The sequence below is a fragment of the Pelmatolapia mariae genome, linkage group LG10_11, assembly GCF_036321145.2.
Source record: "Pelmatolapia mariae isolate MD_Pm_ZW linkage group LG10_11, Pm_UMD_F_2, whole genome shotgun sequence".
Classification (NCBI taxonomy): domain Eukaryota; kingdom Metazoa; phylum Chordata; class Actinopteri; order Cichliformes; family Cichlidae; genus Pelmatolapia; species Pelmatolapia mariae.
The window spans coordinates 67527099-67554340 of record NC_086236.1 but is presented as its reverse complement, the minus strand read 5'-3'; the positions used below and the strand labels follow the sequence as shown (position 1 = coordinate 67554340).

At 38.0% G+C, this 27242-nt stretch overlaps 3 protein-coding genes across 3 annotated transcripts; 1 reads left to right on the top strand and 2 right to left on the bottom strand.

Annotated features, from left to right (window-relative positions):
- Positions 1-36: 36 nt before the first annotated feature.
- Positions 37-2752, bottom strand: lysmd1 (LysM, putative peptidoglycan-binding, domain containing 1). Its single transcript, XM_063485691.1, has 3 exons — positions 2176-2752; positions 1445-1752; positions 37-783 (listed from the first exon to the last, which is right to left on the bottom strand). The coding sequence occupies exons 1-3, from the start codon at positions 2401-2403 to the stop codon at positions 609-611; spliced, it is 711 nt and encodes a 236-aa protein (XP_063341761.1). The 5' UTR covers positions 2404-2752; the 3' UTR covers positions 37-608.
- A 240-nt stretch (positions 2753-2992) lies between these two features.
- Positions 2993-7544, top strand: scnm1 (sodium channel modifier 1). The gene is made up of 8 exons (XM_063485690.1): positions 2993-3142; positions 3317-3387; positions 3479-3567; positions 5237-5331; positions 5673-5773; positions 5864-5988; positions 6075-6195; positions 6333-7544. Exons 1-8 carry the CDS (start codon positions 3092-3094, stop codon positions 6442-6444), a joined length of 765 nt encoding a protein of 254 aa, XP_063341760.1. The 5' UTR covers positions 2993-3091; the 3' UTR covers positions 6445-7544.
- A 2649-nt stretch (positions 7545-10193) lies between these two features.
- tmod4 (tropomodulin 4 (muscle)) lies at positions 10194-24803 on the bottom strand. The gene is made up of 10 exons (XM_063485689.1): positions 24550-24803; positions 18388-18564; positions 17504-17660; positions 16872-16991; positions 12744-12836; positions 12458-12588; positions 12086-12193; positions 11460-11603; positions 10736-10880; positions 10194-10609 (listed from the first exon to the last, which is right to left on the bottom strand). The coding sequence occupies exons 2-10, from the start codon at positions 18487-18489 to the stop codon at positions 10587-10589; spliced, it is 1023 nt and encodes a 340-aa protein (XP_063341759.1). The 5' UTR covers positions 18490-18564; positions 24550-24803; the 3' UTR covers positions 10194-10586.
- Positions 24804-27242: the final 2439 nt, after the last annotated feature.

Below are 27242 nucleotides of genomic sequence, written 5' to 3'. Positions count from 1 at the left end.
TTAGCAGTAATGTGAACAAATGTCATTTACCATGGGATAAAAATATTTATTTTAAAACAAACAATACAAAATTGAAAAGACATTAGAAATATAACCTTAACAATACAATTATTGCTATCAAATATTCTAAAGCCTACAACATTTTTTCTTGCATTTTCAGCAGTAATAGAAAAACCATCATTCTAACCAGTTCATTGTCATCATCATTATTACAGTAAACATAACTTGTGTTTTAGATTCCATTTCCTAACGTTACAAGTCTGAAAATATGAGGCAATTACACACAAACCCTTTTTGTGTTGACAATATCATCTGACTATAAATATGATTGATTTTTCATTCTTCAAATTTCAAGTTTCTATTTCCCAGATGTAAATAGTCATATGAAGCTTTTCACAACCTACAGTATGTCTCACCAAATAAATAACAAGTCTACAATTGTGCAATATAAATTTTTAAATGGAAGTGTGAAAACACTTTTATACTTTAAGCAGCAGCGGGATCACCGGGGATTCCTTTTCATTCCTTTATCCGTAACGCTCCGTTATCCTGGAGATCAAAAAGCGCATCACGGGAAAGTTCCATTAATGTTCTGAGTGACAGACATGTCACAGTTCAAAGATCTCATCTTCCTTGTCTCTCAGTTTCTTGGTCAGTTTGGTGACAGTGACTGGTACTGTCCCATGTACTGCCATCCTGGAAGATGAAATGACACTCTGTGATCTCGTAAGCGGCCGGCAATCTGATGTCCTGTTGTTGCAAGTTGCTTCTAGTGCAGCAACCCTGGCAAATAAAAAATATATATAACAGAGCAAGTCATTCAGAGTGTACTGATCTTAGGCTAAATTGATTGGTATTCTTAAAAAAATTAAAAAAATATCGCTTTTGCACTGGTACTATCGCCAGGCCATTACAAATTGCATTTAAAGCAGCTATTAAGCATTGGGAATCTTTTGGAAAGCCACATTGTGAGTGGTTGATGAAATATTAAGAAGGCCAGAAAGGTGGATGACTATACTTGACATGACAATCTAGGCTAATCTGACCATCAGATACTATGCATGTATATCTATGCTTAGCATCAAAATGCATTATATTTAACCATGACCTCAACATTATTTACACATCAGTGAAGGTACAATATTTGCAAATTACACTGCCACTGACCATTTCTCATGCAGTAATATGTTCCAATATTAACCTGGTGGAAAAAATGTTAATCTGAGTGACATAATATTTCCACTGAACTGTGTTTAGGAATGCGAATGGCATGAGTATAATAGCCCAGGGCTTATGACTAAAAACATATGCATAAGCAGGACCAACTGATCTAACTATTAGTGACTTAAATACGAAGAGAGTAAGTCTCTGTTTGCTACAAATGACCCTGACTGGACAACAATTGTGCAATGATAAGAGCAACCAGCGACAGGCACAGTTATACCTTTTCTCTGCTTCCTGGCATCCTTTGACTGCAGCCTGCTTGGACTGGCTTATCAAGTCATCCAACCTTTTCAAAAAATCCCCTGGAGTGAAATCTTTTCTGTCTTCTTGCTTTTTCTCGGAGGAACTCCCTGCGTGTCCATTGTGAAGCGAAGCAGAGTTAGCACTGCCTTTGTTGCCGTCCTCCTCTGCCACATCCAACCCATTACTGCAGTCGTCCAGGTCTGATATCACAGGGATTGTCAAAGACTTCTTCAGGAATATTGAGTCATTGGTGTACAGTCTGTTTGTTCTTTTGATTTGCTCCATCTGAAAGAGAAGATGTCCTTGTGAACCTTCTGTTAATTAGCATTAGACTTGGCTAAATCAAGTCTCACTTTTACCGAGATCAGTAGGCAGACAGGAAACCAAATAAATACATGCCATTTTAAGGCAAACACTTTTTCATAGTATGCCCTAACAGCTGAATTAACAATTTAATTATGTAGTTATTTGTTGAACCACTGAGATAACCTACCTCAATAAATATGAAAATAAAACAACGACTATAAGAAAAGTGAATATTCACCCACATTTACATTTCAGTATTGGCAAATCAAGTATTCAGTTAGAAGACATCATATCGCAACAAGTAAATTTCAATATAAGCTTAATATGACCTGTTAAAGGCGCAAAAAAATGAATACTTTAACTAATTCAGTCTCAGAGTCAAACCAACACAGTCATACTCACAGACACTCCATACTTCAGCGCCAGGCCTTGCAGTGTCTCTCCCGGCTGAATTATATGTTCAATGCGTCTCTGGTGCACCGGGGACAGCGGAGATCGGATCAAACTGCCGTAAGATCTTGTGCGGTTCCCTCGGAGTAGGCCGTCCCCTCCGGCTGGTAGTGGAGCTCGCTCCCCTGACATTGTCGTAAAACACTTATATTGTTCTTTTTTCGTATGGTAAACAACCATGTGGGCCTAAAATGCGCTTACCAGCGAACTTCACTCCTGTCAACATCTTCACAATAATGGCTTCCGCTTTAGCCCATAATTATCAAACTAGCAGCTTAGTTAGCCTGCTAGCTAAGGCTATCAACTTAATTAACGTCAACGCACGTTATTTGTTCCAAGCGTTCAATCTTTTCTCCCAAATGACAGCCGTTTAAACTCTATAGAAAGTTTCTTGGATTACAAATATAACGTACCTTATCTGTCAAATACACACCTAAAAGTCGCTGAAAAACTTGTTTTCAAAACTCTTGCAGTCAGCTGTCTACAACCATATGTTGCCATGGCTGCCGTGTTTACTGACTAGTCCTATGATTCGCCACAACGTGTTGCATTAAAGACTGTAGCGGGAAAATGTGCGTTTAATATTAAGTTGACAGAGTTTTTTTCACAAATTTAGCAAATATAAACTATAGCCACAAATCGAGTTTTCAAATGACTATGCGGACTTTATGTTATAAAAACAAGCAGATATCGTTGTAGTTCCGATAGCCGAAACAATTATCCACCTCAAAGCTGAGCACATAAGGGAGGGTCTATATTTCCTATCTTCCGTTTGTCCATGAATGCAGCATTGCATTAGCTTATATATTATAGCCAAGAAGCTACGCTGCTATTCGTATTAGTTTTTATATTATCGATCATAACAGTTATGTCTTTTAAAAGAGAAGGTGATGATAAAAGCCAGCTGAATCTCCTTAAGGTACGGATCAATTTGCAGCATTTTATGTTGGCTTAATAACAGAGACTTCAGCTAAGAGCACACATGCGGCTAGTGTTAGCATCTTTAAGCTAACAACATATTGTAGTTATTTCTTTGGGGGGAAAAAGTAGTAATACTTACATACTATCTAACGTTATTCGCTTCGTTTTACAGAAACGTCGTGTGGCAGACCTTTTGTCTAATTTTATTCCAGAAGATGAGGCAGCTCTTATGAAAAACGGAAGGTGAAGTGAACTTCAAAACATTGATATGTTTGGGAAAGACAAACTTGTGTAGCTAATGGCATTAAGTTTAATTTTTCCCCTTATCTTATAGGTACACTTGCCTTGTGTGTTCCTACCGTCCTGTGTTTGATACAGTCGACATGTTGGCAGTCCACAGAAAAGGAAAGAGGCATCTAGACGGTGAGCACCTTGAACCTGTAAAGTTATTTAACCTCCTAGGACCTGGCGTCCACATATGTGGACATCATATTTTGGGTTATTTAGACCAAAATACTCAATTTTGCTCTACAAGGGCCTGATATCCACTTACGAGGACATTATACTGCTACTGTTCTATCAAAATTTTAAACGAATATCCTCATATGTGGCTCTTATTTTTCGTAATAACAAAAATAAGGTAAAAAAAAAATTCTGGTAATTATTTGTTTTTACATTCATCAGGCCCCAATATGCCCAAATATCAAAGAGAAATTAAAAATGCATGCCGTGGAAGAGTTCGGGTCTTAGGAGGTTAAAGCAACTTGGGGACCCAGGGGACCTGAAGTTTCACCCCCAGTCTTATTAAGAAGCACTGTATCAAGGGTTAGCCATCTGCACAGCATTTCTATCCCTTGTCTTTCGCCCTATTTATTGAGACAGTGCCCCATATTTTAAATGGCTCTGCATTTCTAAAGTCAATGCTGCAGGACGGGCACTTTTATGAGGTCGAGCTATCATCTTAAGTTCTGTGAAGTGCAGGTTAATATGCCATCCTTGCTACATATGCTACACAAAATCAGAGGAATACAGATGCATAAACTATGCATATTTAATAGAATCTGCTCAAAAATAAAAGAAAATACAACACTGAAGACTGAAAAGCTACTTGTGAGAGAGAGAAGCTGCATAACTAACTGAGGATCAAAGAAAGAGATGTGCTGGTCAGTAGTTGTGTCCTCAGTAAAACACCAATGTAGTCATCAGGCAAAACAACAGCCAAAACAAGACCTGTATTGTAATTTGATGCAGCAGTTGAAAACCCAACGGAGTAAATGAATACATTCAATAAAACTCAAAAGCAGCAGTCAGGGGGAAAATTTGCATTGCATTTGTAGATAATCAAGTCAAGATAAAGAGTTGAAATATTGGAAAGTTCAGTAGTTTTTCGGATTGCGTCATTGGTAAGCTGTTTTTGTCACAAAGAGTAGTTTTGCTTTTAAAATTATCTGGATTTGATATCCCCTCATTATTTGGAAGAATTAAAAACCCAAACGATGATACATTGTAGCACTTTTTCGCACTAAAACTGCATATTTACAAGTACATAGGGATAAGTAAAAATTCCATGCTTTTGAATTTGTTAGTTTTTCCATCACTTTGAATGGCTGTCAAACAAATTGTACTCTTTAAGTGTCAGAGTCTTGTACAACTATCTAATTTTTTTTGCAACTCAGTTTTTTTTATTTATTTATTATTTTTTTTTTATATCCAACTTTCCTCATTCGGAAAAGCAAAACTCTGTCTGTTGTCTCTTACACAAACAGTCAAAGACAAGCATTTGTTCTCTGAAAGTTTTCTTTAATTTCTGATGATTCACTTGAAAAAATGCCAGGAAGTGTATTTCGAATAAGGGTATCACTGTATAACATGTATGTTAGATAAGTTACAGCATATAAAAAGTGTTGTTTTTACCTACATTTCGATACCAGTTTAATTTCTACAGTATGAAGGTAAAGTTTTGCATGTCTTCATTATATATACCAAACTTGTTGTACTTCAAAGGGAAACGAGTATGACTTTTTCTTCAGGTTTGGTTCATTTTACATTGACTTTTTAGTAAACCCAATTGTTTGTTGTGTGTTCTACTCAGGGCTAAAAGCATTTTATGGCAAGAAAGCACGGCTGAAGACTGAAATAACAAAACGGCAACATGAAAACTACGTCCAGGCTGAGGAAAAAAGGCAGGTCGGTAACTGTTAATCATGCGTTCTCTGTCAAGGTTACAAGTCTCTCACAGCCAACAGAAAAAAGCTGTGTGTTTAACAAAGCAACAACAGATGAGAACCAGCCGGGTCATTCTGCCAGCAGACAGTCAATGAATCATAACAGGAAAAACATCACGAGCTCAACAGATGTAATCTTTCTTTACTGCATGACATTGTTATTCCATGTTGTTGTCTCCTGTTAAATCACTTATGTGGTGCCCGTGTGACTACCATATGACCCTAACAAATTACACCTTACTAAACAATTCAGTGTAGTTGTGTAATGGTGGAAAATATGAGCTACTCTTGTTGTGATTTCAGGAGCCCTCCAGTTCAGCCCCATTACTAGCACAAACACGGAAGCTCACCCATCATGCTTTGCTGAAAACTGTACCATATAACAGCTGTCATAGAAAAACCAGGTGAGTGATTACTTGGTATGAGAGTTGTTGTCTGTATTTAAAGCCATGCAATGAAAAACACAATTTAAATTATTTGTCATTCTTTTTAAGTACAAAATCTGAAAAAGTGACAGCAAGTACTAGCTCAAACCCCAGTGACAACATGACATCTACATGCTGGGAATCTGGCATTTCAGTGAACACGTCACAAAGCAACTCTACTGTCTGTTCAACAGGTAAGGTCTGCTAGAGAAAATGTTTTATTGTCAACTTTTATTTTGAGCAAACCTCGGTCATGGTTTTGCTTCAACTCCTTTTGTAGCCAATAAAGAGCCACATCCATCAAAAGATACGGCCGAATCTCAGGCTGCAGAGAGACAGGAGGCTGAACCCATTACTGCTCAGAGGAAGAGAGAGCTGGAGCACTATCTCAAACTGAAAAGGTGCCTAAATGTTGTGGGACTTTCACTTTCTAATGTTGCACATTTTCACTACTTTTTATCACATCTGCATGTAGGTCACTATTAGATTTTCAGTGCATTTCACCAATTTTTTTGTTGTTGTTGTTGTTTTATCATAGTGATGGGTGGCTGCGAGACCACAGCGGCAAGTGGGTTAAAGACGAAAATGTCGAGTTTGATTCAGATGAGGAAGAGCCGCTTACCCTTGTCCCCGCGCCTGCAAATAAATGAGAGCACCAGAATGGTGTGGACGCACAGATAAAACTTGTACCACAGTGGTACGTTCACGAGGCACAGTGCTGCATAAAACAAACAGCTCAATGTGAAAAAAAAAATTAACAGATTTATTCTGTTCATGAACTTTTTTTATGTTGTTTTAATCTACTGAGTGTTCAGCGTCTAACTATTTCTTCCATCCAGGATGTAATCAATAGCGGTTGCTACAGAGTCAGTCTTTATTCAAGTGACAACTCTTCATATCCGGTTATATTTTATCCTTAAGGCTGAACCTTTGTTGGCTTATCATAGTCCACCCTGAAAAGCATTGAGTTGCAGGAAAGTGATAAGAATTAACCAGTGGTCTCTGAATTTGAGTACTTATATTCTCTAACAGCTTACTTATCAGGGAGGAAATCCCTCTACACCCATAAAGAGTCCTGAATGGAAGAATCTGAAATCGTTTACAGCTGTGAAGGAGACAAACCACTCATGTTACTGTCACTTTTCCTTAAAATGTTGTGTGTGAATATTTTTTGTTACATTAAAATCCAACACCACTGTCCCAATCTGTTGAAAAGATTTGTGTAATGTGACCTCTGCTTGTGACATGAGCATTCTTAGTGTACCTAGAACCCCCCCCCCCCCAGACAGGTTGTGCTTCCTCATGCAGGAAGAGCAAGTTTGTCCCAAAGATGTGTTAAGATTTGACTCCTTTGTCTGCTGCATGTTTGTTTCTCTACTTGCACAAGCAGATTAAGGTAACATCAGAATTCTGGGAAAGGTGATTTTGGAAATATTCATATTCAATACGACTGACCAAACTCTTCATGTTATTAAGAAGTTGGAAAATACTCAAATTGGCATTTGCCTGATTATCTGGCAGAAATTCAGACCATGTTTAAAATCTGTATAGAATTTATACATTAAAACATCTGCCTTAGCTTTAAAGACATAAAGATTAAGACTGAAAAAAGTCATCCAGGACTCTTGAACAACTTTCTATTTTTGTAGTGGCTCACTCACAAATCATTATCCCATCATATGTGATAGCTCTGTTTTTTACAACTTGTTGTTATTGTGATGTAGTTGGGGGTTTGTGTTCATTAAATGAAATTAGTTTTATTAGAAAATCATTCTCATTCATGATCACCACGATGTTCTTTGGCAAAAACATCCTGCCTGAACATGAAACATCTTGGAAGTCTGGAAAGACTGGATAGACTGTGTCATCCTCAGCGACATTAGCCTTACATCTTTTTCATGGCTCCTCTAGAATGAAAGAAGCGGGTTTAAAAGCTCTGGCAACAATTTTCAGCTGAACTTCTCCTGACCTTTATAATTATTGTGACTATTTTCATTACCCTTTTCTTGTTCATTGTGTGCTTTCCATTTGAGTTCAGTGAGCTCTGTCTGATACGATCTATTCTCAGCCAGCTTTCCTATAAATCAGCAGCAGATTGGCTGTATTGGTGCTAATCTGTGCGTTCGTTTAAAGCTCCTCTCAGCACAGTTGGTATAAATTGGATAACATCAGGGTCAGTGGAAGGGGGCAAAGGGACTTAACATGGGTTAGTTTCTGATGACATGGCTAATATGTTTCAGAAGCTCACTCACTTCATTACTTAAGAGCGTCACCACGGTCTTAAAACGTCTCTGTAGGGATTTGGAAGTATGTTAGAGCGTTTTAAGACAAATTCAAATCTGATATTTCAGTATTACTGTTTACGAAACAGTAGAAGCATAAATACAATGTGGTGAATACATTTGTGACAGTGTTACAGTCCAAAAATACATCTGTGTTTTACTGGAAACTAAGAAGTGGAAGAGAAACTCTCAGAATAGATGTGGTAAGGCAACACTGACTTGAAAGTTTTACACAAAGCCAAATGTCAGTGAAGCTTGCAGTTTTAAAATGTGACCTTTGAGAAATCTAAAAAGCATGTGTGGTCTTGTCAAACTTGACATTAGGTGAGAAGTCTTTCAAGAAATGGATTAATGAAACGAGAGGTGGAAGGCAGGGATGCAAGCAATGCTGTGAAAATCCTGAGAGGTTAGCAGCTGTTTCTGCTCATAAATTTCTGTGGGTGCATTAGGGTGCAACCCTCTTAAAGTTAGTTTTTATATTTGGAACAAGGTAACTCAAGCTCAGTGGGCTAGGATCCGTTTCACATTTGCATTGGGCCGAGTGGGATGTAAAAATAGCTCAGGTGCATGGAGGAAGTCTAAAGATCAGAAGAAACTGTAAGCGATTAAAGGGCTGTGATTTATTAAATCAAGGGTTGTTTTTTTTTTTTTTACCTAAAATGCTGTATGTGTTAGTTTTAGGAAATAATTTCATATAATATTTACTATTTGCACCCCCTCTGATTTCTTAAATGTTTCAGATCAAGTAAATTTTAATATTAGACGAAGATAACCTGCAGAATGCAGTTTTTAAAGATCATTTCATTTATTAAGGGGGAAACTAGTTATCCAAACCTACTTGCCCCCCCTAAACCTTATAACTGGTTGTGCCACCCATGACGGCAAAAACTGCAACCAAGCTTTTGTAAGGAATTTTGAATTGAAGGAATGAAGAATTTTGGTCTGCTGTTCTTTGCAGAATTGTTTTCATGCAGTCACACTGGAGAGTTTTCCTGCATGAACCTGTTTAATGACTCAGTTTTGCTGCCTAAGTGGGCTTGATGCTTCAGGTCATGAAATGATGGCCGGACATTCTGATATTCTGATTCACGGTTCCATCAGTTACCGATCCTGAAGCACTAAAGTGCAAGCCCCAAACCATCACACTGCCACCACCATGTTTGACTGTTGGTTTGCTGTTGTTTTTTATGAAATGCTGTTAGCTTTGTGCCAGATTTACCCCACTCAAGCCTTCCAGAAAGTTCAGCTTTGTCTCATCAGTCCCCCAACATTTTCCCCAAAGTCTTGGAGATCATCAAGATGTTTTTTGGGTGAAAATATGAGATGAGCCTTTGTGTTCTTTTTGGTCAGCTGTGATTTCCCTCTTTGGAACTCTCCAATGGATACCATTTTTGCCCACTCTCTTTGTTATTGATCAATCATAAGGGAGGCTTTTGGTTCTTTAGATGTTATGCCGGATTCCTTCGTGACCTCCAGGATGAGTTCTTGATGCCCCCTTGGAGTCATTTTGGTAGGTTGGCAATTTCTGGGACGGTTCACCATTGTTCTAAGTTTGGTCCATTTGTGGATAATGGCTCTCACCGTGGTTCGTTGGAGTCCCAAAGCCTTCCCATATAGATGTCAAGGACTTTGTTTTTCTTCTGTTCTTGAGTCTAGATGTTTTAGCCGACTTCACTTTGTCAGTCAGGTTTTATTTAAGTAATCTCTTGATTCAACAGGTCTGCCAGTAATGTGTGTGTGTGCTGAGTCAAAATGAACTCCGCCTTAACCACCAAAAAAAGGTGGTTAATCACAGTTCTTAATTAATCATTTACAAGACGGCAATTATTTGATGGACACAATTTGGAAAAAAAATGCTGTCACTTTTGTAAACAACAGTTTGTCCAGTATCAGTGGTTCAAATACAGATTACTTTAACACAATTACTTTACTTACTTTATGTAAATCCAACTCACAACCTGTAGATAGTCTCCTTAAATGTGCCTTAAAAGTATATGAATTTTTTTGTTGGTGCATTTAAAATAATATTTGTTGAGTATAATATTTATGTGTGCAATAAGAATTAGAAACAATAAAATTAAACTTACCAAACAATTACAAAAAATTATCGAATATATATTTTTATTTAAAGTATTTACAGATTTTTTCCCCCCTCTCCCACAGATGATATAGCACCACATTGAATTAGTGAATGAAAGTAGTTAACTATTTGTTTGGGCTGATGTTGGTGACGCATAAACTAAAAGCACAAAAAAGACACTTCAGGTTGTGCTTGTGATCTATACATGCCTTTATGATAAATTCAGCAACCTACAAAACTCTTGCTGCAGTAAATGAAATGAATGGTTGAACATGGATGTTAGACATGGTTTCTCCCAGGCACAGTGACCAGAATTGATTTGGGAGAATTCATTCAGCTCTGCTGCACCACAGTGAGCTGGCACAAGAGTCATCTGTTTTGCAGGCTCTGAGGGGCTAATGGTTGCTCTTCTGCTCACTCCTTGTCGTGTTCATCTTAATCTTTGCTGACGAACTATGTAAGAGAGAAGATGCCGATTTCAGATTCTGTTACACAATCCAATAACACTTTAAATGATTCCTTGTATTATACATGAATATTTCAAGACTATCTGACCATGCATTCAGGATCATTTCTTACTCATGTCATTGTTTCGTGTGATGGCCATGGCGGCTCTGGCTCGGGGACCCTGCTGGGTGAAGTGGTAGCCAAACCTCAGGATACTAGAGTTGTTCTCCAACATGGAGGCAATCTCCATCTCAACTGAGTCTCCAAGTTTCTGTCGCTGTATGATACATGAAAGGATAACGCAATCAAGCACTGAGTTCTTTTTTCCATTGTGAATTAAATTTGAAAGCAGTAAGAAAAGCATGCCATTGGGTATGAGTATTAACTCAGTTATTTCATACATGGACAATAAAAATTAGGATATCTTGTTTTGGTTGCTGTGCATAAGTCTTTTTTTATATGTTACCATTAAAATGGGAAATACGTGCAGTGATTTACTGAAATATCCAAAAATACATGGAAATACAGTATATAAGGCAAAGTTTGCACAGTTCTAATGAGCTTGAAAATTAATAGTTGGTGTTACCACCGTTTTTATTCTTTTAGGCAGGCTTGTAATTTTTTTAAATAGTCTTCAGACAATCCCACACTGCTTCAGTAATGTTCAGGTCCAGCCTCTGGGGAGGTCATTCCATGTTTCATTGTGTTTTTCGATTTAATTTCTTTCACTTTTTTAGATTACACTGCACATCATGCTGAAATATGCCAAGTCTTTGGCTAATAGCTCTTTTGGAATCGCTTTGTTGGTGCAAAATTACAATTTAATGTCTTTAATGTCCAATAATTTGTTTCTAACCTGGTTGTCAATCTTGAGCTCCATCAGTGTGGCGTTATTAGCCATTGCTTTGATGATCGCCATCATGCCGTCTGCGGTGATGAAGTTAGACTCGATGTTAAGACTCTGTAAGCTGGTGTTCTCCTGCAGCATCTCAGCGCATGCCTAGAAACACAGACAGAAACGCACATTGAAACTATATTTTTCTTCCACATTTTAAAAGTTCTTAAGGACTTAAAAAATATTTTTTATAGTCAGGTGGCAGACACATTCGGATATATACTGCAGTTTACCACAGTGCATCTGAAGATCAGGTGACAAAGAAAAGGAAATCTTTATAGAATCTGAAGTAAAACTTCAGTCATTGCAATTAAAGTCTTTTTATGTAAAACAATAATAAGTAGTAGAGGTACAACAGTACCTTAAGTTGATATTTTACACTACAAATAAATATTCTCTAATACCCTCAATCAAGAGTTAGTCATTCAGTTAACAAATAGATCTATAGCTAGAATGAGATATAAACTGTAAGACATTTCTAAGATTTTTATATCAAAGAAATAAATACCATAAAAATGAATTTAAACTTTGAGGAAATTTGCTGTCATTGGCAAGCAGTTGATAATTACAATGGGTAATTTACTCACATGTGCCACAGGGTCATTGCTTCGGGTTGCAGCGATGCTCAGAAACTCCACGTGAGAGTTTCCTTTCATCGCTTCAAAGATCTCTTTTAGTGTTGGGATGGGAATGTCCTGCAAGGAAAATACGGGGATGTTCAGTTCGCAAACAAGGAATACTTGATAAGCTTGCAGATCCGGGTTTTGCAGCCAAGTATCAGTATAGCAAATGACATGAGCTGGTTCACTGAAACGATTGTGTAATATTTGTTGTCGTATGGGAAATTAATCTTGTTTGGGAGTTTAAGGACTCTGAGTCCAGCTTCAAGTTCCCTTTGACAAACATTTTTTTTATTTGTGCATAATTTTTTCATAATTGTGACGTTCCAACGAGCTGACCTTGATGTTGTTAAGGTTGACTTCAGTCAGGCTGCTATCATTGTTGTGAATTCTCTCCAGGGTTTCCTCCACATTGGTGGGGTTTGGAGGTTCTTCAGGGAAGACCTTGAAGGGATCTGGTTTCACAACGCCTGAAGGAGATACATGATCACAACTGAGGCTACAGTGTAAACGGTACACAATAAAACATACAGTACTGTCACATTTCTGTCTGCATTTCATTTTAACGTCTGTCTGTGTGAGTATAAGCAATAGTTCATGAAATGTCTTTGGCTTTCAGACATACTGTTGATGCCCTCTGTGTTGGCGATGGTGCCTGTGGTGCCCAGAGCATCGTAGTACTGCTTGTTACTCATCAGCGTGTACATTCCAAGGATAGCTGTAAATACAGGAAAACAATCACCATGAATACATTCAGATAAAAATATCTATACTATTTGAATAAAATCAGAGAGTTGTGCCCCTGTTATACTTATTTTTGTAGCTAGTTTTAATGGTGTGTCCTGTGTCCCTGTACTGATATACCAAAGGCAAGTTTGTTAATATTGCTTTGCTAGGAAAAAATGTTTCTGTGGCGAGGACAAAACCTAAAGTGCCACAGTTAGTTTTCCCTTTTCCTTCATCTCCTGTGTGTGTCTATGTGTGTGTGCACAGGTGTTTGATGAGATAAGGAAACTGTTGTCTGAGTTCAGTGGGGACCTCTAATCTTACACTTTCGAGGGGCCCCCAAGGAAGTAATGATACCCTGCACAATACACAACTTTCAGGGTCAAGCTGTGGGCCTCTAGAATTCTTAGTGTTATTATAGCTGACATTGAGACAGTGTTAATTTGTGACCACACAAAGTTAGAAGAGGAGAAGATTCTGTTTATGGGCACCTAAAGTATTTGTCAGGTCAGACTAATCCTAAAAATACATCAATAGCAAGTATTTAGAAAAGGTGAAGGAAGTCCTGCTTTTCTCAAGTAACACTAACTATATCTTTGCATCATTCCTATTGCATTAAGTTGAAGTTATAGTTCAGTGATCACTGGCTTTTTTGTTTTCCTGTTTTTAGGTTTGTTATGGAGGTTGCCAGTGGTCACAATCAGCAATATGCTGACCCATGTCTGTCAGCTGTTTGATGTGGTAGTGCAGGACGGGTGTATCGCATTTTGATTTTCTTAAACAGCTGACACCTCAGCAAAACAAAAACAATAACACTGCAGGACATTAAAACCAAGACATTCATGTGATGCACAATAATTGTGTTCAGTGTTAGATGTTAAAAATAATTATTTATACCTTTGTTGTTGTTGTTTTACTGCTAACATATGCTAAAAATTGTGATGTAAAAAGATATTCTACTGCTTTTACATGTTATACCTCTAAGCTTAACTGTATAGCAATATGAGCTGATCATAAATGCTATAAAGACCATTTCAAAATACAAAGAATACCCGTCATATTAGAGTAATAATGTCAAAGTAGCATTTACTGCTGAAATGTAGCAAAGAGGAACCCAAACTGGAAACAATAAAATATTAAATAAGAACCTCACAATCTGCATATTAGTGCAGGAGTTAGTATTGTGTTATTTTATTGTGTTTAATATGAACTGTAATATTATAGTATCATAATATTCACGGTAGTTGTAGTAGTTTGAAGATTAGGTGACAATATACTGTGATAAATTTTTTTCCCAATTTCTGCAGTTTATCATTGGATAAAATTACTTTTGTCTTCATTATTATATTCATGTGAACTAGAACTTACACAGGTTACACTTATATAAAATATTTACATTCTAAACAAATTACTTATACAAATGAATACCTTCTACAGCTGTTGAATTGTGGCTTCTTTTTCTATTGCTGTTACTGTTTACAACCAGGAGGAGGCAGACTTCAAGTTGTTTTGTGGGTTTTTTTTTTTGCTCTTGTTTAAACCTGCCAGGTCCAAAGTCTCCGACAAGCCAACTGCTGTGACAGCAACACCTCCCTGCATAGCACCTTCCCACCAACCTCCTCATTCAGTGTTGGAGTGTTTCTAACCATGGGAAGGTCCTTGTGTGTGTGTGTGTGTGTGTGTGTGTGTGTGTGTGTGTGTGTGTGTGTGTGTGTGTGTGTGTGTGTGTGTGTGTGTGTGTGTGTGTGTGTGTGTGTGCGTGTGTGTGTGTGTAGAGGTTAAGGTGAGTATTTGCCATGGACACCCATGCCATCCTAAAGTGGCTAAATACACTAACAACAACCTAAAAAAATTTAATGCTGGAATTATTTTAAATAAACTGAGATAAATCTAAATAAATCAAGACCAGATCAATTTAAATAAATTAAAATAAACTGCTAAGTCTTATATAAATCAAAATCCTTAAGTGATTTGTTGGACATGCCAGCCAGGCTATTCATTCCCTTTAGTCTGTTTGCCAGAAAGCCCCAACAATAGACTGACAGAGGCTAACCGAGGTTTAATCCCCATCTGGACTCTATCCAAGCTTAAAACGGCGGTCTCTCTGTCAGACTCATGGTGCTGGACAAACATGTTCCCCTACTTTGCCTTTCCGGATGCCTGCCTGCCTGTTTGGCACATCAGGGGAGTCTAACTGCCTGTTCAGGGGTTCACACTCAATAAAGCATGTTTTATGTTTCAGTTTGCCTAAAATACCATCCAGCATTTAGGATTAATGGTGTGTAGAGGATTTTAGAAAATCTAAGGTTTTCAGTTAGATCAAAGCATTATTTATGCATTTGCAAAGCAGCTCTCCCAAATAGATCTTGTCCAATCACTGATGAGCAACGTAACTCACTGAGGAAGGCTGTAAGGGTTTTGATTTCTCTCTAACACTTAAGAAGCCCAGAAAGGGCATTACACAGGATACTGTTAACTTTGACAAAGCTGCAGTTGTCATACTGTCGCTACATTTTCTTTATTTTCGCTGTTTACCACTACTACTAACCTAAGATGCATTAGTACATTAAAAAAAAATGTCAAAATCACCTCTTAAATGATTTCATTATTCAAGAACAAAGCAATCCAACAAGTGTGAATTTTTTTTAAATTTCAAGTTTCTGAAAACATGGAAAACTGAGGCTTTATCTGCAAACACAGTATGTTTTAAACAGATACAATATCTTTGCCTCCACCATCCCCATGTCCACTCCACCCTTCCTTCGGTGGCCTGGAGCCAGGCCTATTTATTTTTGTGTTGCTGAGCGTGGGGAATTGGACCCCGTCACATGTTTGGCCATGTCATTAACCTAGCTGTCTCAGTGTTGAGGGAAACAATATAAAGCTAGCAGTCGAAAGAGAATGGATCTGTATAATAGAACTATGTGGGTCAAAGCCGCTGTGATGAAAACACTGAGGTCACAGTATGCTGTGCATGTCATTGTTGGTTAATAAGCACCGACTGGTGGGAAATTGCATGAGGACAAACAGATGACATCACACAAAAAAAGATGTAATTACAGACATTTTTGCATGTCATAGGTGAGTCGGGGTCTTGGTGTTATGAATGCCGACTCATTAGTATGGCTTACTGGGACAGAACCATTGCTAATATTCGCATTTAACACTTTTTTTTACCCATTTCATCCCTCACAAAAGTACAAGAGGGCAATGGCTCTGGTTTCAAAAAGATGTTTGGTTATGTAGAAGTCTATGAGAAAATGACCGTTCAGCTCCTTTGTCTGTGATCTCAGTAAACATTTCCCTAACAAGTTTACGGTCTCAGTCTCTAGTTCCAAATCTTATCAAATAAACACAATGTTCATTTTATAAATTATGGTCCTCATTACAGTTGGAATGAATGATAAAGCAGCGTATGCTTTACTTCACAAGTTGCTGAGCATGCACTGTTCCTTGATTTCTCAGTCAGATCTGTTCACTGGACACGATGAGCAGATCTGACTGAGAAATCTGTCTCCTATTGTATGTATGTGATTCAAGAAGGCAACACTGGTTCCCCTCATTACAGTATTAGGGAGAGAACAAACTAAAGCACTATTCCTTAAATTTGAGATTGCTATTATGTTTTGTCTTTTGTGCATCCTGGGATAAACTGCCACCCTGTCCAGTATGCACCCAACCTCTCCAACTTCCCTACAAGCCTCCACTGGATAAGGGGATGAATGGATGGATGGATGGATACATAGTTTTTTTTTCTAAGAACTTGTGGTCAGAGTAATAGTTGCAGTTCCCTTTTACCTGTGATTACCTGGTGGATCGTTAGATGTTTAGCTCCTGAAATACACACTAAATATAGATTTTGGAATTATCTGCAGCCTGATAAAGCCTGTCATAAAAGCACACTGTTTACTAAGTTGCACTTGTAAAAAACCAATGTATATAGTATATATACTACATAAGTATAGTGCTGCCATTGCTATTAAAACAATTAGTAGTAATAGTAAACAGTAGCAATAGTAAATCTTACCTGCAATATCACACATCTCTGCATCAGTGGCATTTTTCAAGGCCTCTTCTAGCTCTGGTTCCAGGATCACCTGCTCATGCAGGGGGATCTCTGGTGCTTTCTTGGCCACAAAAGGCTTTCCTAGATACAGAAAGAAAAAGATGATAAATAAGAAGACAAAGGCAGGCAAAAGGGTAGCAAAAGCCAAAAAAGGTAGTTAAAAAAAACTACAAAATATCTGATGTTTGTTTATATATATATATATTTCTTAATGAAGTTATCTATCTAATAATTTCACTTCTCATAAAAGCTTTATTTGTATGATTTTTCCCAAAACATATCACAAATGGAGCTTTAATAAACTCAGGTTTCACTTAATCCTACTTGGTGCTTTCTCAGCTCTTTTTTGTGCTCATTTATCTTCACAATTTCAGTGGTGAATCCCAAGAACATCTGCTTTTTGCATCACTAGTTTCCATTTATTGCAAATTCTATTGTTGATATTAGTGACTAACTATACCCAATTGAAAGTGCTTAGATAGATTTTTACTGTATGTTCAAACTTTAGCCTGAAAACAAAGTTAAATGACTTGCTGCATATTATGTAACAGGACACCTACATAAATCCTCAGACAAAGAATCTGCTTTCCCACCTTTCTTTTCACCAGTGAAGGGCACCAGGTCCTCCCTGTCCTCGTGCTCCAGGGCCTGCTTCTCCAGGTGCTTCATCAGGGCGTCACGGTCAAATGGCCCCGTCGGGCTCTTCTTTGTCTGATCTCGTTGCCGAAAGCCAGCTGGCAGCATGGCATTCTGGGAGAACATTGGATCATATTATGTTGATGGGAAAATAAGACTAAATTAGTAGAAAGTTTTAGGTATATCAAATGATCTGAACAGAGAAGTAGCAGAATTTATTACCCAAAAGATAGCTGAGAAGGTTCCTTGTTGTCTTCCTTCCTTGTTATCTTACTTGTTGTGTTCCTTCTAAGAATTATATAAAATGTTGGCTTCTAGACTCACTTTTAATGCATGTAATGTTTTACCCTGTACTGAAAGTGCATCAAATGAACATATTCTGCAAATGGATGCTATTTTTTTTTACATCTAATGTGAAAAGTGAGAGACCCATTAAAAACTTTTTCTTTTATGAACGAACTCACTAAAATGAAATGTAATTTGTAACCCATGCACTTTCTGCATTGTAGAACCATGTTCTTTTATCTTTATAATTGGGTAATGTTTGATATGGCAACACTATAGTTTACTGACTGAGAGGTATGCTTTAAAACTTCATCATTTGCTTTTACTCTCCTGCTAGTAAAAAATTTACAAGTAACAAAGTCAATCATTGGTAGGGTAAAAAAAAATGTAGTTCTTGCTTTAGATGTCACATACTTCCCACATGTCTGATGGTTAACAAGCTACTCCTGATGTCGGGTAGATTTTAGGCACAAAGGTAAGACTTGTGAATGTCAGGAACCAGCTATTAAAGCCCCGTGGCACTGGAAAAGCAGGTTTTAGGTCAAATCATCCATACCTCAGGGTCCATCTCCTGCAGCTCATACTCCAGCTGATCCAGCTCCTCGGCACTAAGGCCTCTGAGGATGGCATCCTCATCAATGTCCCTGGGGTCTGACATGGTTCCTGAGGCTGTGACTCACATATACACACACTCACTCATACACACTGCTGCGCACCCCTGGGTGAGAGGGCACTGCCAGTAAAAAAAGGGGGAAAAGGAAGAGAGGACAATCAATCTTTATACTCTCTTATCTAAAATCTTTTTTCTGTCGTACCTTGGCTTCTTTTACTGTGTCCTATTTCCAACCCTCTTTTACTTATCTTGTGCTGTCATTTATTATGTTAGAAACTCTTACAATAATATCAGTTTCATTGTAAAAAGCTTACCTTTGACAGTTAATCATGCAAGACAAAGGAGTGACTGAGTACTGTTTTATCATTACTATAGCCTACATTAAACATGTTGCAGTGTAAACACAGGCTTTTGAAATCCTCAGCCAGATGCTAACAGAGGATGTTACAGCTCATGGTCAGAAAGCTTAATCCGCAGATCTTCTGACCACCCAGCTCTTATTTTATCTGGGATCCTCTTGGAAACCTGTCAAGGACCACAGGGGGTCCCCTTCATTGCATTTTGTCAACCACTGTCCTTGGCAAGTAGCGTCATGATCTCCTATCAGCTGCCCTATCCAGAGTGCTTCAATAATGCTATTATGATAATAATAGATGCGCTTCCAATAATACATCTGCAATACTCAGGAAAGCAGTGTCTGTGTAAATATGCTACAGCAGCCCCCAGATCACATTCTTGGATAGTCTTTATTTTCACCTTAAAGCAAACTGCAGCAGAAGAGCTCACTGATGCTTTGCAGTTTTAACAGGAGGAGAGACTCAGTGACACGAAGAAGTGTAAGCAACGAAAGACTGAGAGCGAGAATGAGGTCTTTGTAACTTTAAACCCTCAGCTTACCACACAGTGACTAAGAATAGTCAAATGGAGAGAAGAGAGGAGTGGAAAGTGCAATCCCTTATTTATCATTGACAGACACTCGCTGATACAGTTGTGGACCCACCCGAAACATATCTGCACCCAGGGATGAAAACTCAGTGATACAGTTATGCTTTTGACACATTAAAACATTACAGTTAATTCACACCAGCCTCCAATAACAAAGAGCGTGGTCTACACACAACACCACAGGGCTCCCCAAACATGAAAATACCACAGTGATAGAACATGTATACATCTGGGTCAAAGTATGAGTAATACAGCTATCAGGTTAAAGGGCCAGTGTTTTCATTTTCACTCCAAATTTTTCCCCAACTTGGTCACAGAGGGAAAACCATTGCAGATCAGGTCATACAATATTGTATTTTGCAGGCAGTCTGCTAGTGTGATGTCAGAAACCACTCACATCTATAACTCCAAGTGTTTTATAGCAGGCAGTTCTTTTGCATGACAACATAATCATGTGCTCAAGGATGGATTAGGACAGCATAATTCGGAGTAACTTTCCACTATCCAAAGTGATCTGAAAAGTGTACTTTTCCAGCACTCAAATAACTCTATTGCGGTTGCGGGGTTTTGTGTTTCAGGGTGCTCTTGCTCTTTATTTTTGTTTATCAAGATGGTCCAAATTAGTGACTGCATATGTGCAGCAGATGTCAAGTTTCTCATTTCCATTTTTAAATGAATTGAAAATAAAAGCTGTGTATCAAGATATAAATTATTTATAACAATGGTTTATAACATACAAATGAGCCACATCCTCTTTTAAGATTTTAACTTCTTTTCTTGATCTTTTTTTTTTTTTTTTTCAAAACAAAAGCACAAACACATGAAAAAGCTGAAACATTTAACACACAAAATTTCTGATATGAAAAGTTGAATAAGGATATCGGCCTGAGGTGGAAAGGCACACCTTGTGTTTGTTTGTAAGGCCCTGTGAGTTTGTTGTGTCACCAGAGTTTCTCTAGAAAGTCAGTAAAAAATAATGTCCTGACACAACACAACCAAATGAGTTGGTTTCCCTGACGACACCATGGGAACTTGGTTACCATGGAAACAGAACTGAACTGCGCTGTTCTGCATTATTCCAGAAGCTCTAAATAACTTTGCGATTAATGGGCATTCTATTCTATTCTATTCTATTCTATTCTATTCTATTCTTCATAAAGCGTCTGAGACTGAAAGCTTGTTTGTGTTCTTAGAGTCACTGATCAGGTTACATTTTATTAGAAAGGGGAGACAGACACACACAAACGCAAACACACAAATACGCATACACATACAGGACAAAACAATGACGTACATCAATTTCACAGACCTAACCTAACCAAAAGTCATGTTTCTACCCATAAAATTTCAAATCTTTATTGTGGGGATTTCTTTTCGTGCCCACAGTAAAGTCTAGTCCCCACACATAATGTGACTGTGTTATACTGTGTACTGTGTATACACATATGTGTAAAAACTCTGAATACAGAGTTTTTTAAACAAGATATAGGCCATTAAATTATATTGTACCCCACAAAATGACATATACTAAAGTATATCTTTATTTTCATCAACACTGCATGCCTCTAATGTGTAAAGCCAGGGACGCAAACGCTGGATCACATAAGCGAGTGTTGAGGAAGATAGAGGAGATTTAAAAGATGCAGCTTACAGGACAAGGTGGGGCATCAATCTACTTAGACTCACTTTTTACCACGGATGAAAGGTTTTACCAGTCTCTTGACAGTAAAGCTCCCCCAGCTCTTCTGACTAGACTCATAGCTATAAAAAAAACACTAAATATCAGTCAGCTACAGAGTCATTCGTCTTTTGCTGGACCATCATGTCACAGATGCAGACAAAAATGCTTTAATGTGACTTCAGATCAATAAAAGTCATTACAGTGAACTCCTTTTTTAAAATGCCTTTCTTTTCTTTTTTTTTACAGAACACTGTCTGGTAATCTGTCAAATCAAATCAATTAATTGGTAAATTTGAAGAACCATTGTGGGGCTTTTTTCTATAATAAAAAGAAAACTAATGATGTAATCTGCAATGCCTGATAAATGTCATTTTTTACCTATTCATATATATTTATGTTATTCTGACTCATGCATTTGAAGCCAGCAGTGTCATAAATCCAAAACATTGTGACATGAAAAAAAATGAGGCCAACTAGATCATTCATTTTCCCCTTTTTTTAAAGTGAAAAAGTGAAAGGACTGGATATTACACTGGTTTCTGTCCAAACTCAGCTCATGTGATTTGCCTGCTGTCAAGCCTTTGAGCCTTACTTATTGATGAGCTAAATACATGGCTGTTCTGACACTTGAGCTGAGAGTGGGGGCTCAGACAACTGGATACCAACAACCTGCCAGTTACAAGCGCCGAAGAACATATTTTCTTAACTTATAGAGGCTTGAAGGGTCACATAATCACAAAGGGAAGGTAGATTAGGGGGAAAATGACAAATCAGAAAGCTAACCTTCAAAGTATCAAAAGGCAAAACTACCACTGAGACATGAAAACTACAAAACAGAGTCAAAACTTTACAATTTTGAGGGAATTGCTTGTTGTCAGCTTTGGTAGACTATAGAAAATAGCACTCTGGTAAACTAACAGTCTGATCAAATGATGTGTTTTGACACATTCCAGGAAGCCCCTGTCCACATTGGAAACAGATGGTGTATTTGTGCATGTGCATCTGTCTCCAGCTGTCCCAGCAGGGTTTCTGCATGATAGAAAGCAAAATGGGTGTGGAGCAGTGCAGCGACTGTCACCTGCCGCTGCCAGCTGGCTCTGGACCGTTCTTTTTCCAGTTAAAATCTCAACCATGTCCTGCACCTGCAGCTGCTCTAGTTATAGGAGTCGTGACCTCAGCTGAGCCTGGCTATATTTGTACAGCTACATGTCATTGATGTTTTATTGTAATACAGTTTTTTATTTCACCTTTTGTGAAATCAAAAAAGTCCAATGGGTCATATTTTTTCTGTTTTGATCTGAAAACGTTTCTTTTCTTTTTTTTTTCAAATTCAGATAAATGTGATTCTTTGTTACAAGTCAGATAAGAGTGTTTCATTTTACGTAAACCTTAAACCGTCTCTTGAGATAAGTACTGCTTTTGTAAGCAGCATTCAATCCAGGTCCCTTTTAACCCATTGCTTTGACTCATTTATATAAACCGTTTTTGTATCAAGTAATTCTACCTACTAAAAATTAAAACTAGAAACTAAATGTTATTTTAGCTGTAAATCAAAGACGGTTGCTATTGACATATCCCCCACTCTCCTTTGATTAGATCACACCTATGCAGGCCAACTTCATAACTTGCTCAAAGGGAGCAAAAGTCCAGTCAGTCAGAATAACTGAGTTCACAGGGCAAATTTCAGCTAAGACTGATAAGCACACGGAGTTTTCCTCAACAGGAACAGACGCCTGGTCTCCACTCCCCTTGATGACAGCACCTATTAAACCAGTGTCAAGCCAGTGTTACAGTTTCTGCATCTACAACTATGCCCGCTTGGGTCCAAGTGACATAAATTTGTTTTGATCACACAAACTTGTTTGAGCAGACACTACACTACACTGTACGCTGCTCAGGCACAATGTAGGGTCTCCAGGCATATGCCAAGAAGACTTGAAAAAAGTGGAATAAGAACAACTGCTCATCCATGGTGTCTGCAGCTGTCAGTGTGTGTGTCTGCAACAATTAAAATCCTGCCCTTACAAACCTTCTATCTCAACCCATCTGTTGAGTTTCTACAAGCATTTTCACAACTATGTTGTCTACAGCAGCTCAAGTATTTAGAGATTTCAATGCTTGAACTTCTGTGAAGTTATTTGAAGAAAAAAATGGGTGCAGCTTCATTTTGGAGCAACGATTGCTAGAGGTCTGAAGGATAAAAGCACTTATTGTGAATGCATTAAAACCATAACTCATTATAAGGTAACTTTTATCATCGTATAACTTTTATCATATTTAATTTAACTGCAAGGAGTTCTAATGAATACATGTCAAAGTACTGCATTTAAGCAGGCAGCAGGGAGGAGTTACAGTGCATTTTACAAGTAAAAGACCATTACAAGCATCTAGATTTCATAGTGACAAAGGTTATGCACCCATAAATGCTCCAAGATGATTTACACTCTGTGTCAGTGCATTATCTTTACTGGAACATAAATAAACTTTAAAGGGATTCCAAATACTGTACTGCACTGTTTCCCTTGCTCTTTTGGTAGATCCAATTTTCTGTAACGGTAGCAGAAATAGGTTTTTTTCTTTTTGCTCGTGAGCAGGCTAAGGCCTCGTTCTGCCACCGAGAGCTCAGAAGATTTGTCACCAACAGTGAGCCATCTTCTCCACGTCTTACCGACCAAGTGTAACATTCCAAATCACCCTTCAGCTTAATTTTAGCTTCACAAGTCAGCTACTTACAGCTGTGTGAATCCTCCCCAGCTTGGGTTGCTCCGTGAGACCAAGTCAGAGCACCATTTTGAGCACCCTAAGAACCACTTTGCTGGGGGGGGGGGGGTTCCATTAAACAAATTCATTTTTTAAGACATACTGTGGCTTTCACTAACATTGTACCTGAGCCAAAAAACCCAAAAGGTCCCATCTACATAAAATGAAAGGTCCCTGCTTTTAATATAATTACACCATTCAATCCCAAAAGACAATCTGACCCGGTGATAATAGTAAAATATCAGGCACTAATGGATGTTAAATGGAGAGGACGAGCAGGCCACGTGTAAACTTTAGCCTTTTCTGGTTTCCAAACTTTGCAGACTCCTGAGACAACATCTCCAAATCCCTGGTGACAAATTACCTACACAGTGATGGGCAGCCTACAAATACCATACTGATAGATTCATTTAAGTGAATGTCTTTTAGATGCTATATCTGGGAGAGAAAAAAACAAAAAACTCATTTCTGATTTATAGTTAAATCAACCACAAAAGCACAGAACTTTTTTTTCTTTTTTTACAGAAACACCATATTTTTGGACAATACCATTTGTCTAGCACCTTTCTCCTATTTTACAAACACCTCATAGTGACACAACAGAGTATGGATGAAGGAAAGCCCCACAAAGAGGCAAAGAGAGAGATTAAAGTGTGAATCAACCCGACATGCCAGTAAAAACTCACTGAAACAGACACAGAGAGCGGCCTCACACCTACCTTCACAGAAGCGCAGTGCTGAAGCCCCTGGGCAAGGCAGAGCCTGCTGTCAGAGAAACTTGTTTCTCTTTTTTCCTTCCTCTCACTCTCTCTCGACCCCCTATTTCTCCCCCCCACCCCTCTCTCCTGTGTGTCAAGCTTCAGGGCTGCTATGCTGAGACCGACATACTGACAGCACTTTGAGAAGTCAGCATTTTATTATTTTGGCTGTGTGACGGAGATGGTAGAGAGTCGTGTAGAAAGGGGGGCGAGAGAGAGAGAAAGAGAGAGACTGAAGTGGGGCATCAACCACATTCATCATTCAATTAAAACTTAGCGGGGGGCAGAAGGAGGATGGCTGACATCTAGTGGTCAGAGCTGAGATGTACATCAAAACGGTAAAACTTCAAACCTTTTTTATTTACACAGACCTACAACCAGTAGGTGTTTTTGTTTTGTTTGATTATATTTTATTGATTTTTACTTCATTTGGCAATTCATGTTCTTGGAGTTAAGTTTGCTTTTAATGAAATGTGGTATATAAATAAAACTGCCATTTCAATCAGAAATGAGATGACAAGCTCAAATTAACTGCACCTTTATCACACTTTTGTCTGTTTTATCATTGCTTCATTGTAAATTTTATTTTTTGCTTTGATAAAGTGAAGAATTGTATTTCAGAAAGCATCATTTTGGCATCATTTGAGATCATTTTTTGTTTCAGCAACAGATGCTTCTCGCATTTGTGCCATAAATTGGTTTTAGATGGTGTTGGTAACAAGTGGTAATGACGCTGATTGTGTTAGTGTTTTAGTGCAAACATTATATACAGCATTTTATTTCTATTCATTTATTGCAATGACTTCATATTGAACACATAATTAAAGATTTGTACATAAGAAATGTTTTTAAAATAGTCAAAGTGTCACAAAATAAATTTTTACACTACAATTAGATAGACCTTGAAAGTAGCAGGACCCTCTTTTGTCTTCAGAAGTGCTTTAATTCTTCATAGCACAGATTCAACAGGTTGCTGTCTAAATCTATAACCTTGGTTCATATATTCATATTGACATAATATAAAACATTTTTCCATGTTTTATTTTCATGTTTCACCAAATTCTGAATGTCACAGCAGAAATGTTCAGTTTTGTGTTCTTTATTAACAGGAGTGGTATCCAGTTTTATTACTATGCATTATTATAATATATTGCTGCTGTAGTCCATTTGTTTTAAGGTACAATTTGTGTGTTCAGATTTGCTCCTTACCTTAATTGTAACCAGTAGTTGTCTGAGTCACTCTTGTGCACCGTCCTGTTGACTTGAAGCAGTGTGGTCGTTCTCAGGTTGTCTTGACCATATCTACATGCATTGAGCTGTTTCCGTATGACTGTTTAGATAACTGCATTTCCCAATAACTGTGTAACAGTGGCCTGTGAGTGTAGAATTGATTAAAGTGTTTTTTAATTTAGAATCAGTAGATGTGACGTATCTTTCGACCATTTAAAGCTTTTATCTTACACAGTTTTTGTTGTTGTTGTTGTTTTTATGTACAGCTGATATGTTCCATAAAAGCACCATGACTATGACGAGACTGTTGTTTGGTTACTTTCTAATCCAGTTTTTTTTTTCATTGTCCTGTCAATATGAAAAATTTATAATTATTGAAATAAAATGAAATTTGAAAATAATAATAATAATAATTTTTGGGACTGTCAAAAGAACTTTTACTCCAGTGGCCCAAAAATGCAATGCAACTTAAGAGAACAGCAGCCAATGTTCAGATTAAGGGGCTCCAGAAGGGCCTGCCTGGCGACACTGTCCCAGGCAGAGTAAATTGGACCCTTGATTTTTTACTAATAGGAGCTGCCAAAATTGCTCTTGGTCTGGCCTCTCACCCAGGATCAATTAGACTTGAGAGACCCTACCAGGGGTGAATTGCCCCCAACAACATACATTATATTGCCAAAAGTATTCACTGATCTAGCACCTAGGCATGCAAAATGCTTCCACAAACATTTGTGAAAGATTGAGTCACTCTCAGGAGCTCAGTGAATTCCAGTGTGGTACCATGATAGGATGCTTCCTGTCTAACAAATATAATCATAAAATGTCCTCACTACTAAATATTCCACAATGAGCTGGTTTATAACAAAGTATTATAACAAAATGGAAGTGATAAGGGAACAACGGAAAGTTCACCATGAAATGGTATTACCATGTAAAATCACAGAGTGGGATCAGCAGATGCTCAAGTGAACTTTCTGAAGCATCCATCACTACAGACCTCCAACGTCATGTGACCTTCAGATTAGCTCAAGAACAGTGTGTAGAAAGCTTCATGAAAAAAGATTTCCATGGCTCAAAAGCTGCATCCTAGCCTTGTATCACCAATCAAAATGCAAAGTGTCAGATGCAGTGGTGTAAAACACGATGCCACTGGACTCTAAAGCAGTGGAGATACGTTCTCTAGAGTGATGAATCAGACTTTTCCGTCTGGCAATCTGATAGACAAGTCTGGGTTTGTCGGTTGCAGGAGAGCGGTACTTGTCTGACTGCATTGTGCCAAGTGAAACATTTCGTGGAAGGGAGATTATAGTATGGAGCTGTTTGTCAGGAGTTAGACTGGGCCCCTTAGTGTCAGCGGAAGGAACCCCTAATGCCATTTCATACCAAGGCATTTTGGATAATTCCATGCTCCCAACTTTGTGCGA